This window comes from Anolis carolinensis, chromosome 6 (assembly GCF_035594765.1).
Source record: "Anolis carolinensis isolate JA03-04 chromosome 6, rAnoCar3.1.pri, whole genome shotgun sequence".
Taxonomy (NCBI): Eukaryota; Metazoa; Chordata; class Lepidosauria; order Squamata; family Dactyloidae; genus Anolis; species Anolis carolinensis.
This window is the reverse complement of record NC_085846.1, coordinates 20,370,841-20,383,957: the sequence shown is the minus strand read 5'-3', so window position 1 is coordinate 20,383,957 and position 13,117 is coordinate 20,370,841. Positions and strand designations below refer to the sequence as shown.

Here is a 13,117-nt window from a genome sequence, read left to right as displayed (position 1 = left end):
TTCCTAGTAAAAAGAGGGGTGAGACAATAGGAAGAGAGAGAAATCTACCCCTTGGAAGAGAAATTCACTCTTTAAAGAGTTATCATGGGGAAATGGTGTCTCTACTGATGCTTTATCACCATTCCTTGTTTCCACAACAAGTCACATTTTTCAAAATCCAATGATCACAGGAACAGAAAGTGAGGTGAAATCTTCTAGTCGGAGTACAGACAGCTAAACAAACAGCACAAGGGTGTTAACCCTTCCCTATGCTATCAAAGCCTCTCTCTCTATATCTATCTATCTATCTATCTATCTATCTATCTATCTATCTATCTATCTATCTATCTATCTATCTATGGTGTTACATTTTTTAAATGCACCTATTCTGACTTACACAAATTCAACTTAAGAACAAACATAAAGAACCTATATTGTTTGTAACTCGGGCACTGCCTGTACAGGATTTCATTGACTCGATGACAACAATGTTTGCATCCCATTTGATACCTGGCCTTACTACTCAATCCTGCTATCTCTTCACACTTACCTTTTTTTTGGCAACAGTGATGGTTCTTTTTTAGCTCAGCCATGGAGTCCAATGGCTCCCATCACACCCCAGAGAACTACTTTCAAGGTGGCTCTCTGGCTGAACTGGAGCAAACATTTTACCACCACAAAAGAAAATGCTGCCGACAGGCAATACCCCATCTCCATAAGGAAAGAGGGGTCGATCTGCCTTAAGGAGGCTTCCCCCTGTCTGATGAGGTAAAGGGGAAGCTGGGGCAGTATGGGCATGGGGCGGCAGGTCCCCACGCCCTCTGGGAAGACAATGCCAAGATTCCTGCTATCGGCAGCAATTGAGGGCGATTCTGGCACCACATGTGACAAGACTGGATATTCCTCTAGTCCATTCAGCAAGTCACATTTTAGATCTGATTTTCTGTGATAGATAGTATGTTGATCTGCATATAGAACAATTTTCCAGATTTATTTTATCATAGTATACCTTGCAAAGTTTTTGACATTCTGTGTCTCAAAGCCACTGCATTGGTTGGAGAACTATGAAGTTGGTCTAATCTAGATCAATGCTGGCTAGGTTAATTCATATATTACCCTGATGTATTGAACATCCCATCATGCTTCCCCATTAACATCACCATTCCCTAACTCATGGAGAGCAGGCAGGATCATAGATGCATTTGGCCACATGCCCAAAGCTGAATATAAAATTATTTCACAGTGGAGAGACCTCTGGGGGACCCTGATATATTTCAGTACTGATATTATTATTTTGAATCTAGCTACTTCAAAATGCTTCTCTGATTCTACCTGCTCTTCACAAAGCCAGGAATAACCATGCAAGAATGCTATTCATCATGATAGGGAGATCTTGGGAATTATGAAGGGAAGAAGAGAATATCAACCTACACCAAAAAAGTACATACACATCTACACAGAAACCATTGCTTTTGTTGTTTGCCTTAGAGTCATTTCAGATATATGATTACTCTAAGGTAAAGCTGTTATAGGATTATTTTTTTGCAAAATTTCTTCAGATGAGGTTTACCATTGTCTTCCTCTGTGCAAGTGACTGGCTCCAAAATACCCTTCCCTGACTTACTCCGACATTCAAGCCATGCTCAAAGTGATACATAGTTATGCATATGTCCCCAATAGAATGCAAGACCATATCAACAGTTGTGCTACTCTCAGAGCCGGCCCTAGGCAATTTTCAAGTGTAAGCAAGCAGCATTTTGGTGCCCCCACTCCTGAAACCAATCACTGAAAAATAAAAGGTAGAATGTAGAGGTGAATAGAATATATATGTGTGTGTGTGTTATAGTCCCTGCATATGTGTTTGTGTATGTGTGTATATGTGTGTGTGTGTATGTATACATACACATACACACAATGTGGAGAATATGTGGAAAGGTAGATAGATAAGTAGGGAGCCACAGCAGAGGAACCTTCCCAGGAGCAAGGCCTAATAATAATAATAATAATAATAATAATAATAATAATAATAATAATAATAATAATCCGAAAATACATCACACAGTCCTAGACACTTGGGAAGTGTTCGACTTGTGATTTTGTGAAACGAAATCCAGCATATCTATCTTGTTTGCTGTGTCATACAACGTCGTTGTGTCAATAATAATAATAATAATAATATAAAAATCATCCCTAGCAATATCCAAGATGGCTCACTGCTACAGAATCTTGGGAGCTGTAGTTTGGTATGGTACCATTATTGGCAGAGAAAGCTAAGCTGTAGGAGTTGAAATCCAATCATTTATCCTCCCTATAGAATCAATTTTATATGCACTTTTAGCTATGATTTATTTGTGATTTTATTGTGTTGTGTTTTTATTATTGTATATGGCATTGAATATTTGCCTTTGCATTTGGAAGCTGCCCTGAGTCCTTTTGGGGAGAGAGGGCAGGTTAGAAATAAAATAGAACAATAACAATTATTATTATTATTATTATTATTATTATTATTATTATTATTATTATTATTATTATTATAATATCTGGAGGACTAAAGTTTGCCCATGCCTGCTCTATACTGCAGTTTCCAGAACTTTCCCATCACAATCTGCTATTGAGCTGGATACATGATTAAGACTATTTCCAGCTTACTGAAGTTGGCTGTATATGTTTTGGCTGAGGGGGCAGAAATTGCCTTAAAGCCATCTTGTGCAGTTTCAAAAACTCAACACTTGAGAACATTTTGCACTATAGCCAGATATTTCCAAGGTTGTACCCAAAGGGATTGCCAAATATACCCTTTTTTGAGATGGATCTAAATCAGGCATGGGCAAACTTTGGCCCTCCAGATGTTTTGGACTTCAACTCCCACAATTCCTAACAGCCAGTATTTGAGAACACAGAAATGCTGGACCACTGTAAAAGCCACCATGTCAGACTACACAGAGAAGCCATTGAAATCCACAAGAAGCACATGGACAATTTCAACAGAAAAGAGGAAACCATGAAAATAAACAAAATCTGGCTACCAGTATTAAAGAAAAGCTAAAATCAGGACAGTAAATAAATAACAACACCTAGAAAATGGGAATTCCAGACAGAAAACAATCAGGGCCAGTTAACACCTCCCAACAAAGGATTCCCCCAGGCAGGAAGCAGCCAGGCTTTGAAGCTGCAAGGCTATTCAATGCTAATCAAGGTGGCCAATTGCAACATTCACACTTGCCTCCCACAGACAAGAGTTCTTTCTCCCACCCTGGACCTTCCACAGATATATAAACCTCACTTGCCTAGTTTCCAACAGACCTCATAACCTCTGAGGATGTCTGCCACAGATGTGGGTAAAATGTCCGGAGAGAATGCTTCAGGAACATGGCTATAGAGCCCGGAAAACTCATAGCAACCCAGCCAGTAGGCTGTTGCTGAACAACCTATGCACTTTTAGCATCAAAGGAAAAAATGCCCAGGATTTTCTCACTTAATATACAAACTGTTGGCATGTCTGGGGAAAAAGAATAGAATGCTTCTATACCAGGCAAGGGCAAACTTTGCCCATGTCTGGTGTTAGGAATTGTGGGAGTTGAAATCCAAAACAATCTGACAGAAAACTGGGAGTTGTAGTTTGGCATGCTACTGGCTCTCTTCTGCAGGGAAGGCTAGGTAGGGAGTTTGTAAAACTACAACTCACATGATTACATGGCACTGAATCTGTTGCAAATGAGCTGGTGCCATAATCCTCCTGGAGAGATCTCTTAAAGGGATATCCTCTGGCTCTTAAGGATTCCCATTAGAAAGGCTTGCCTGCCTCAGGTGTTCCCCTTTAAGGCTAACTGGCTCTTGGGTAAGTCTGGAAAGAGCAAAACCAAACCGGGGAAGAGACTTTTTTCCTAAGAGGGAGAAAGAGAAAGAGGCTGGTGCTGGGTCCCTTCTTTCTTCCCTCCCTCCCTGCTTTCTCCCTCTCCCTCTCTCTCTCTCCCTCTCTCCACCTCTCTGACCTCTCTCTCTCTCTCTCTCTCTCTCTGCGACCTCTCAGAGAGAGAGAGAGAGAGAGAGAGAGAGACGCAGGGAGGAAGAGAGAGCCATGCCCACTGCTGCAGAAGGTGGAAGGCTTCAACTGAGCCGGTGATCCCCGTGGGGGGGGGGGGGGGGAGACACCTCAACGGCGCCCCAGGGGACCCTGCGCTCCAAGCGGGGGCCTCACTGGCCTCCATGTTGGACCGGGCCTGGCTACTCTTCTAAGATGTCTGTTTTGTATGGGACTTAGTGGTAATTGTGTTACGGTGTCTTTATTTGGTGGGGATGGGGGGGGGTAATTTCAGACAGCATTGGGTTTTTGTTTGATGTCATGGCCTGTTTCTTGGGGTTTTATCTTGTCCTGCATTATATTCAACCTATTCACAGACAAAAAGATTGCTAAAAAAATTAACAACATTCTCTTACAGATAGAGTCCCAACTAGAGATGGTGAATGAAACGACTGTCACTGAATTTATACTCCTGGGACTCTCCAGCAGCCCAACAGCACAATTGTTTCTCTTTGCTCTCTTTCTTGTCATTTATTTAACAGTCTTGATTGGGAATATTCTTATCCTGCTCATGATCAGCTTGGACAAAAGATTTCACAATCCCATGTATTTTTTCCTTTTCAATCTCTCTGTGGTGGATATTGGGAGCACAACTTCCACTGTCCCCAAGATGCTCCTGATTTACCTTTCTCAAGACAAGACAATTTCCTTAGCAGGATGCTTCACTCAAATGTATTTCTTCATCTCCTTTGGTGGGATTGAGTGCCTCCTACTAGGTGTCATGGCATATGATCGGTATGCAGCTATTTGTCACCCACTACACTATAATGTGCTGATGCGTCCAAAAGTGTGTGCCTCTCTTGCAGCAACTGCTTGGATTCTTGGCTTGTCTAACTCAGGGATACACTCTGGCTTGATGTCTCGTCTGTCTTTCTGTCAGGATAATGTCATTCAGCACTTTTTCTGTGACGTCCCACCTCTTTTCCAACTCTCCTGTTCTAACACTCTGATCAACCAAATTGTTACTTTTGTAGTGGGCGGAAGTGTGATCATGGGTCCATTTCTGGTTATCCTGGTGTCTTATGTCTATATAGTTGTAGCTATCCTTATGATCCGCACAAAAGAAGGGAGGCTGAAAGCATTTTCCACTTGTGCTTCTCACCTTATTGTTGTGAACATTTATTACGGGACCATCATCTTCACATACATACGTCCAAACTCCAGTTACTCCCAGGCACAAGACCAAATCTCGTCTGTGTTCTATGCAATACTAACACCTATGCTCAATCCAATCATATATAGCTTGAGGAACAAGGATGTGCAAAGAGTATTTCGGAAAGTAATGCACGGCAAATAGCAGGTGAAAGCACTCAATTTCCAAGCTTAAAATTACTGTTGGGTTTCCAGCTCCCTTCCCATAAGAAGCATAAGTAAATCTGGAAAACCTGGTTTGCTCTAAATGCTAGTAACAAACAAATGTGGATATACTTTTTATTCTTAGACACATATATAGAAGATGCATGCTGGCCACCCATTCCAAGAAATGCCCCAGTACCTTTAAAAAAATCTATTTGCTTCTATGCTTTAAGATCCAGTGAAAGATGAAAAGTGAGAGAAGGGAGTTATTTCAGGTACACAGGCAATCCACAATAACAGACTAAACTGTACCTTCAGGATGATGAAGTATTTTCCTATCATATCACTAAAATTTCCAAAAGTACAGAGATCTGTCAGGGACTCAAATCTGGTGTGTTCAAAACACCAGAATACCTCTATACCCTGAGTTCACAGCCAAAATTGAGTATTGAAAACAGAATGAAAATATATGTGCCCTGTTGTGAGGAAGAGCCTAATAAGAAGAGCTTGCTTAGATCAGTAGACTTGGGAGGCTGTAGGGAAACTTTTATGAGTTGAGGGGATGGGGCTTTTGGGGTATTGGCCTGAGAACTTGCCCACATTTTCTTCATTCATAATTTTGCTGTATAGTAGTAACTTACCATTAAAGAAATGTCTAAGATTTACTTGTGAGTGAATGTAATTGTTAATAAAGTTCCGCAATAATCTCAGATTTTGTGCTATCATGATTAAGACAAATAGCGGGGTAAGCAATACACTACAGGAGAGCTCTATTAATAATTTCTGTATTTGAAAGTGGGAATAAGGATCTGGTAAAGAAAAATGTTATACTGCTCCTGTTATGTGCCCCAAGAATCAAAATAGTGAAAACCTGGAAAAGGTTATGATATGAATGTATTAAGAAATATATAAAAAGTTTAAAAGCAATGCTTTTGGGTTGGAAAGATTAGCCGTTTACAAGAAACGTTGCCCAGGGGATGCCCAACTGGATTCACTCAGTCTTCGAGGAAGCTCTTTCTATGTCTATGCGGAGTTGTTTGTTCTGCTCCACAATCACACAAGATGGAGGATTCCTCCAGGTAGTGCCACCTTGCCAAGTTGTCTTTTGATCTGCCCACTCCGCTTCTCAGTCTGTTCAGGGACTTCCAAGTTGCTCATTCTTGGTTTGCCGCGGAAGGAAGACCCTCATGGGGGGCCATCCAGTTGGAATTGCCTAGTTTAGCTGCCCAGAGGGACAATCTTGCTGTTGCTGGGGGAACATCAAGAGGAGTGGTGGTTCTCATAAAGCCCTTCCTTGATTTGAGTCTGGTGGGAGGAGGCTGATAGTCATGCAATGGGTGGCTTTCACAATGTTCGACCTTATTTCTCTCACAGTTAGCAGCAACTTCCCATCACACGTCAGGAGGGGCAATGCCAGCTAACTTGTGCCTCATGCATTGAGGAGGAGTTGTTTAAAGCCATGGACAATGCGGTCGCTGTTGCCCACCTTTGGTCTAAAACTATTTAGCTGCTTGTGATTTCCTTTATTTCATCACTTTTTAAATTTATTTATTATGCAATGCTTTTGACACGAAATAAATAAAAGAAATATATAAACACATACATATATTGTATGTATAAGCACATTGAAATATAGGAAATTAGATTTTTAGATGCAGTAGCTAGAAGACAAAGGAATGTTCAAGAGGTTGGTTAAATATAAAGACAAAGGAATGATCTGTTTTCTCTAAATTCCAAATACCAGGGATCGGGTGGACATGAGCCTAATGGAAGGAAAGTGGTAGGGCCTCCTGATGGATGGGCTAAAATATAATGTTTATCTGTAACCATGCTTTAAAAAGAACTGATGTATACACCATATATTAGGAGAGTCAAAGGTTATCTCTGTGATGTAGAGCTGACTACACATGTAGCTTTGCCTACTTGTAACAGAAGAATGCATAAAAGAAGAGAATTCTCTTTGTTCGGGGATCTAGCAGTTGGTAAATAAACTGTGTTTTTTCAGGTCTCAAGAAAGGACTCAGTGGCTTTTCTCTTTGTCCACTTCAGTTAGAGAATCTGACAATAAAAAATTGGTTAAAAAGGATATGCGTAATAGCTCTATTGGAAAAGTTAACCTATAAATTAAGATTAGCAAAAGGTGAATTGAAGGAAGATATACAGCCAGTCCCTGAGTTATGAACATCTGACTTACTAACAACGCACAGTTAAGAAAGATGGTGAAACAACAGGAAGTGAAAAAAATCTACCCCTAGGAAGATTTCTAAGAAGAGAAATTCACTCCTGAAAGAGTTATCATGGGGAAAAGGTGTCTCAATTGAAGCTTTATCACCAATCCTTGTTTCCACAACAAGACTTTTTTTTCAAAATCCAGTTCAGAAAATGAGGTGAAATCTTCTGAACAGGGGCACAAACAGCAAAGTAAACTCCACAGGGATGTTAACCCTTCCCTATGCTATCCATGGTGTCCCTATTCCAACTTACATACATTCTCAACTTAAGAACAAACCTACAGAACCTAATTTGTTTGTAATAGGAGTGGACAGAGTGTGTCCTCTCTCTGGAACAAAGCAGGAAGCAGGAATGGCGACTAAGCCTTGTGGGTCGCTTCTTCTCTAGGGCCATAAACATTCCAAAGGCCAAATTGGGGGACGTTACATCAAAGCCCAAGGAGAGATCACATTTCTAAAGCATCAAAGGGTGGGGTTGACCTAAGCAGGACATGAGGGAGGAAACAATAGTAAAGCCTAATCAAAGCATGCATGGAACTGGGGAAGGTGTCCCTAACTCTTTTTCTAGGCTTCCTATCTAACCATAGAGACTTAAGCAACAGTTAAGTGTTTTTCCAACACCGATGAGGTCTCTTCCAACTCTAGGTAACTTTGGTACCTACAATGCCTTCTACTTTGAGCTTCAGCAGAGATCTAAAGCTCAAAGCTAATAAATAATTCAAAGACCTGGTTCACAAGTGGTTCAAGTGGTGTCATCAGCAACAATTGAAAAAGGCAGAGAAACATGAGGCTGCAACTTCAGAGAAAAATAACTCGCATAGAAGACATCAATGGAATTACACTACACAACCATAGCACTGCACCCCTTCTTTAACTGCCATGACAACATCCTGTGTGATCCTGGGGTTCACAGTTTGGTGTAACACTAAAGAAAGCTCTTTGAGAATCATCAATGATCCTCCTCAAGCTACAAATCCGAGGAGTCCAAAGGATGTAGTCATGGCAGTTTAAGTGGATTCATAGTGCTATAACTGTACACTACGAAATAATTGTTAGATCAAGATGTTACTTGATCTATTTATAGGCCAGAAGTCTGTCTAGTTGCCTTCAATGTTATAGAAATTGTGTGTTAGATCTGGCTTATTTCTGGCTTCCTCTTCTATTGTGTGCTCTTCTCTTCATGCCAATTATTAGTCCCAGGGGGAATTATCCAGTAAAAACACAAGGGAAAATTGGAAGATGTTCAGTAGCAATAAAGAGATGTCAGATGTAATATAATGTCTAGCTTGAAAAAAAATTGAAGACTGTGTTACATAGACTGTGTGTCTAACAAAGTGATGTGATGGTTTGGGTGCCGAATTCATTGTGAACTATTGACAATGCCAAGGTCTCTCCTGAAGCTCAAATCAGAATACATTGCAGGTAAGAAATTGGATCTTATTCGGTTCTTATCAAATAATTTTTGCAACATTTTCTAGAAGATGAAAGCATTGCAGTAGATGGATTGATTTAAGAATTCTAAGCTAAGGGTCTCAATTATTAATTCTTTTGCCTTTCAGTCTTCCTATGATGTTAAATGTCAAGATAATGAAAGAAACATGCTTCTAAAATTGCACTGGTGGGCAGACACTTAAGGTTAGATGACTTTTCATTAAACAAGGCATCTTTTAGCTTGATGTAGATAGACAAGATCTTAAAAGGAGCAACAAATGACTGCTCAACTCTCTGAAACTCAGTGAGTTGAACAAGATTTTAATTAATCCGTTGGTAAGATAGGAAGTGATGGTTTGTTTGTAGAGGTGAAAAATAGCATAACTCTGAGGATATATTACATATTATGGGTAGCAGACCACTTCATTTCATGGCTAATGAAATAAAGATATACATAATAGAAAATAATCATGACAAATTGAAGATCTTGAATAATGCTGTGATCCACTACAGTCATGTTTCAAATCAGTAGTGAATACTGATTTTCCCTATTTGGGAGAAGAAACAGTGATATGGGAGGGAACAGTAGGCTGAAATCAAATTCAAAAGCGTTGAATAGAATTCAGAGTAAAGTAGAACTAGCAAAAATTATCAGATAGGCAGTTCCAAGTACAGCCAACAATTGAGTTTTATGCAGAAGCTGTAGGTCACCTCTTCTTATTTTATGTTTCTAAAGGCTGTTTGTATGACAAATGAGGTGAGTTAAGAAATAGGCGATTCCACACATATTTATGCGAAGTCTCCTCTTTATCTGCTCCTGCCCTGATAAAAGTAGTAGTAGGAGTTGAGGCAGATGGGAAGTTTTGCCAAAATGATGGGATGACGCACACACATATTAAACCCTCTAAAATCAGAACAGTAAATAAAGAGCAAGACTCAAAAGGCAGGGGAATTCCAGACAAGAATCAGGGCCAGCTAACACTTCACAACAAAGGATTCCCCCAGGCAGCAACTTGCCAGGCCTTGAAACTGCAGGCCATTAAATGCTAATCCAGGTGACAAATAGAAACATTCATGCGTACCTCAAGCAGACAAGAATTCTTTCCCCCACCCTGGACATTTCTCTGAGAATGCCTACCATAGATGTGGGTGAAACGTCAGGAGATAATGCTTCTGGAACATGACCATACAGCCCAAAAACTCACAACAACCTGGTGTTAATACTGCTTGTTACATTAATTGCTGATTTTTCCTACAAATAGCTTAGGTGGCATATATAATTGCCTTTCTATTCTTATTGGCAAAATAACCTTTGTTAAGGTAAGAAACAATAAGTAGCCCAAGGTCACCCAGTGAGCCAAGTGGATACTGAACTCAGCTGAACATGGCATTTCCCCACCCAGGCATTCAAAAAAGCTAGAAGTGCCATCATGTTAGACAGAGAGGAGGGGGTTAATGCTACTTTCAGGTTCTCCCAGGATGGACTAAGCTCATCCCCTTCACCACTCTACTCAGAAAAGGGGATACTGTATATACTCGAGTATAAGCTGACCTGAATATAAGACGAGGCACCTAATTTTACCACAAAAAAACTGGGAAAACTTATTGACTCGAGTATAAGCCAAGGGTGGGAAAAATCTATCTATATTTACATAGGATTTGCAAAGACCTGTAAACATATGAGGGGAAATTCATATATTAATGTATTTGTAGGGGCAACATCCATATAAATATTTAGAAGCTTTGGGGCATGCATTTACCCAAGGAAGAAATGCAAGCAAAGCCCCCCCTAAAAACAACTTTATCCTCTTTTCTCCTGCCCTTTCCCACCTCTTTTCTTTCTCCCTTTTTCAAACTCAAAAAGTAGCCAGAAAAGGCTTTTTAAAACTTCTCTCCCCCTCCCAAAAAAAACCCACCTCATTTTTGTTTCCTTAGGAATAAAAAGAAATACACACCTTCTGTTGTTCTTTTTTCCCTCCTTCCCTCCCTTTGGACTCGAATGTTCAAATAGTAGTAGTAGTAATAATAATAATAGTAATAGCAATGAATCGTGCAAATTTGCAAGAGTATCTTTTTTTTCTTCCCCTTCTGCCCATGCAATCTGGCTTGCAAGGGTTTCTCTCACACTCTCCGTTTGCTTTTGAAAACATTCACTTCTTCTCTGTCTCTTTCTCAAAAAAATATAAGATAACCAGCCTGGGAGGAGAAGCAGAGGAGGGAGGTTTTGGAAAAGAAAACATACTGTGGCCTCCAGGCTCCGCTGCTGGCTTGACCTTGACCCCAATATAAGCCGGGGGAAGCTTTTTCAGCTCATAAATAAGGGCTGAAAAACTTGGCTTATCTTCGAGTATATACGGTAGTTCTTTTTTGAATAACCATTAAAGTATAATAGTCACATTAATCAATGAATAAGTTGACTCATGTTTTGGAGATTGATTTCTTTGATTAACACTTATTTAGGGTTATTTAGGGTTATTTAGGGTAGCATAAAAAACAACTCATCTGCTGAGGTCTAGGATTCTCCACAACAATTTCTATAACTATAAAATGCTATGAGCCCATGGTCTCCCAATGGATTACGCTCTTCCTTCTATCATACCTAGGCTCACTACCTGCCTATGAAAGCAATGATGACTCACAACCTCTAAGGATGCCTGCCATAGATGTGGGCGAAACGTCAGGAGAGAATACTTCTGGAACATGGCCACACAGCCCGAAAGACATACAACAACCCAATGATGACTGTGACTGCAATGATTAAAAGTACAGTATATTAACTGACTTCTTGGTCTCTCTCTCTCTCTCTCTCTTTTTCATTATGCACAGATCAAACAACTGTGATCCCTTCCCAATCAAGAAACTCTGGAGTCCTGATTAAAGATGGCCTCCAACAAGCCTGTAGAAAGTTGGAACCAAACAAGTGTCACAGAGTTTGTCCTCACGGGATTCTCTGTTAACCCAGAGAACTGGACTCTTCTCTTTGTTACAGCCTTGTTAGTCTATCTGTTAACTTTGGCAGGGAATCTAACTATTATTGCATTGATCTGGATAGACAAATGTCTTCAGACTCCCATGTACTTTTTCTTGGGCAACCTCTCTTTTGTTGAGATTTGCTACACTTCCACTACAGTTCCTAAGATGTTATGGAACCTTTTGTCAAAGGAAAAAACCATCTCATTTATAGGATGTGCACTCCAGATGTATTTCTTTGTTACTTTAGGAGGAACAGAGTGTGTGCTCCTCTCAGCCATGGCATATGATCGTTATGCAGCTATCTGCCATCCACTAAGCTACACCCGGCTCATCAACCAGCAAATGCGTAGAGGGTTACTGGCAGGTTCATGGGCTATTGGAAACTTCAATTCCATTGTTAATACAGCAATGGTCTTTTCCTTGTCCTACTGCAATTCCAATGAAATCAATCACTTCTTTTGTGACATTCCTCCCCTTTTACGCATCTCTTGCTCTGACACCTTTGTCAGTCAGTTGGTGACCTTCACTATCTCTGGATGTGTTATCATTGTTCCATTCTGCCTGACACTTCTCTCCTACATCCTCATAGTTTTCACAGTACTTAAAATCCACACGGTTCATGGCAGGATGAAGGCTTTCTCCACCTGTGCTTCCCATCTCACTGTGGTGAGCATCTTCTTTGGCACTATCATTTACACTTACATACGCCCATCTTCTGTTCATTCTATAAAAGAAGACCACCACGTTTCTGTGCTTTATGCCATAATTACTCCAATGCTAAACCCCCTGATCTATAGCCTCAGGAATAAAGAAGTTCAGGGAGCACTTCAGAGAGTTCTGAAGAAGAACAGATAATTATGAAATTTAGACTTGAGATGACATAGAATTTATCAATTTTGTTGAAAATACATTTTTCTGTTGTTCCTCTGAGAATTGTTTCAAGTACTGAATTGTTTGAAACATAAAATACCAGAGGTGGTTCTAATTATCTTGTTCTTCATAGCCATTGTGTTTAAATATGGATAATGATAATCCATTGAAATTATGAGTATATAAACAGAGATGCAAAAGAACAGTAATGGATGAATGTGAAGGAGTCACAAGAAAGATTTAATTCAGAAATAGA

At 40.1% G+C, this 13,117-nt stretch overlaps 3 protein-coding genes across 4 annotated transcripts in view; 2 read left to right on the top strand and 1 right to left on the bottom strand.

The window, feature by feature from the left end:
- LOC100562963 (olfactory receptor 14A16-like) overlaps positions 1-11,788 on the bottom strand; it is a 37,258-nt gene extending 25,470 nt beyond the window's left edge. The window contains exon 1 of one of the 2 annotated variants that reach the window (XM_062957225.1): positions 10,974-11,788. The gene's annotated coding sequence lies outside the window, so the exon portion shown is untranslated. Of the gene's footprint in view, positions 1-3,664; positions 3,941-10,973 lie in introns of those variants that run through there. The other variant, XM_062957223.1, reaches the window with a different exon arrangement.
- On the top strand, positions 3,984-6,066 carry LOC103279776 (olfactory receptor 5AP2). The gene has a single exon (XM_008116472.3). It carries the CDS (start codon positions 4,317-4,319, stop codon positions 5,355-5,357), a length of 1,041 nt encoding a protein of 346 aa, XP_008114679.1. The 5' UTR covers positions 3,984-4,316; the 3' UTR covers positions 5,358-6,066.
- On the top strand, positions 11,788-12,861 carry LOC100563354 (olfactory receptor 5F1). The gene has a single exon (XM_008116549.3). The coding sequence runs from the start codon at positions 11,899-11,901 to the stop codon at positions 12,844-12,846; it is 948 nt and encodes a 315-aa protein (XP_008114756.1). The 5' UTR covers positions 11,788-11,898; the 3' UTR covers positions 12,847-12,861.
- Positions 12,862-13,117: the final 256 nt, after the last annotated feature.

Bases quoted from the DNA above. Each gene is read 5' to 3' on its own strand.
- LOC100563354 (XM_008116549.3), top strand. From the start codon at position 11,899: ATGGCCTCCAACAAGCCTGTAGAAAGTTGGAACCAAACAAGTGTCACA.
- LOC103279776 (XM_008116472.3), top strand. From the start codon at position 4,317: ATGTCATGGCCTGTTTCTTGGGGTTTTATCTTGTCCTGCATTATATTC.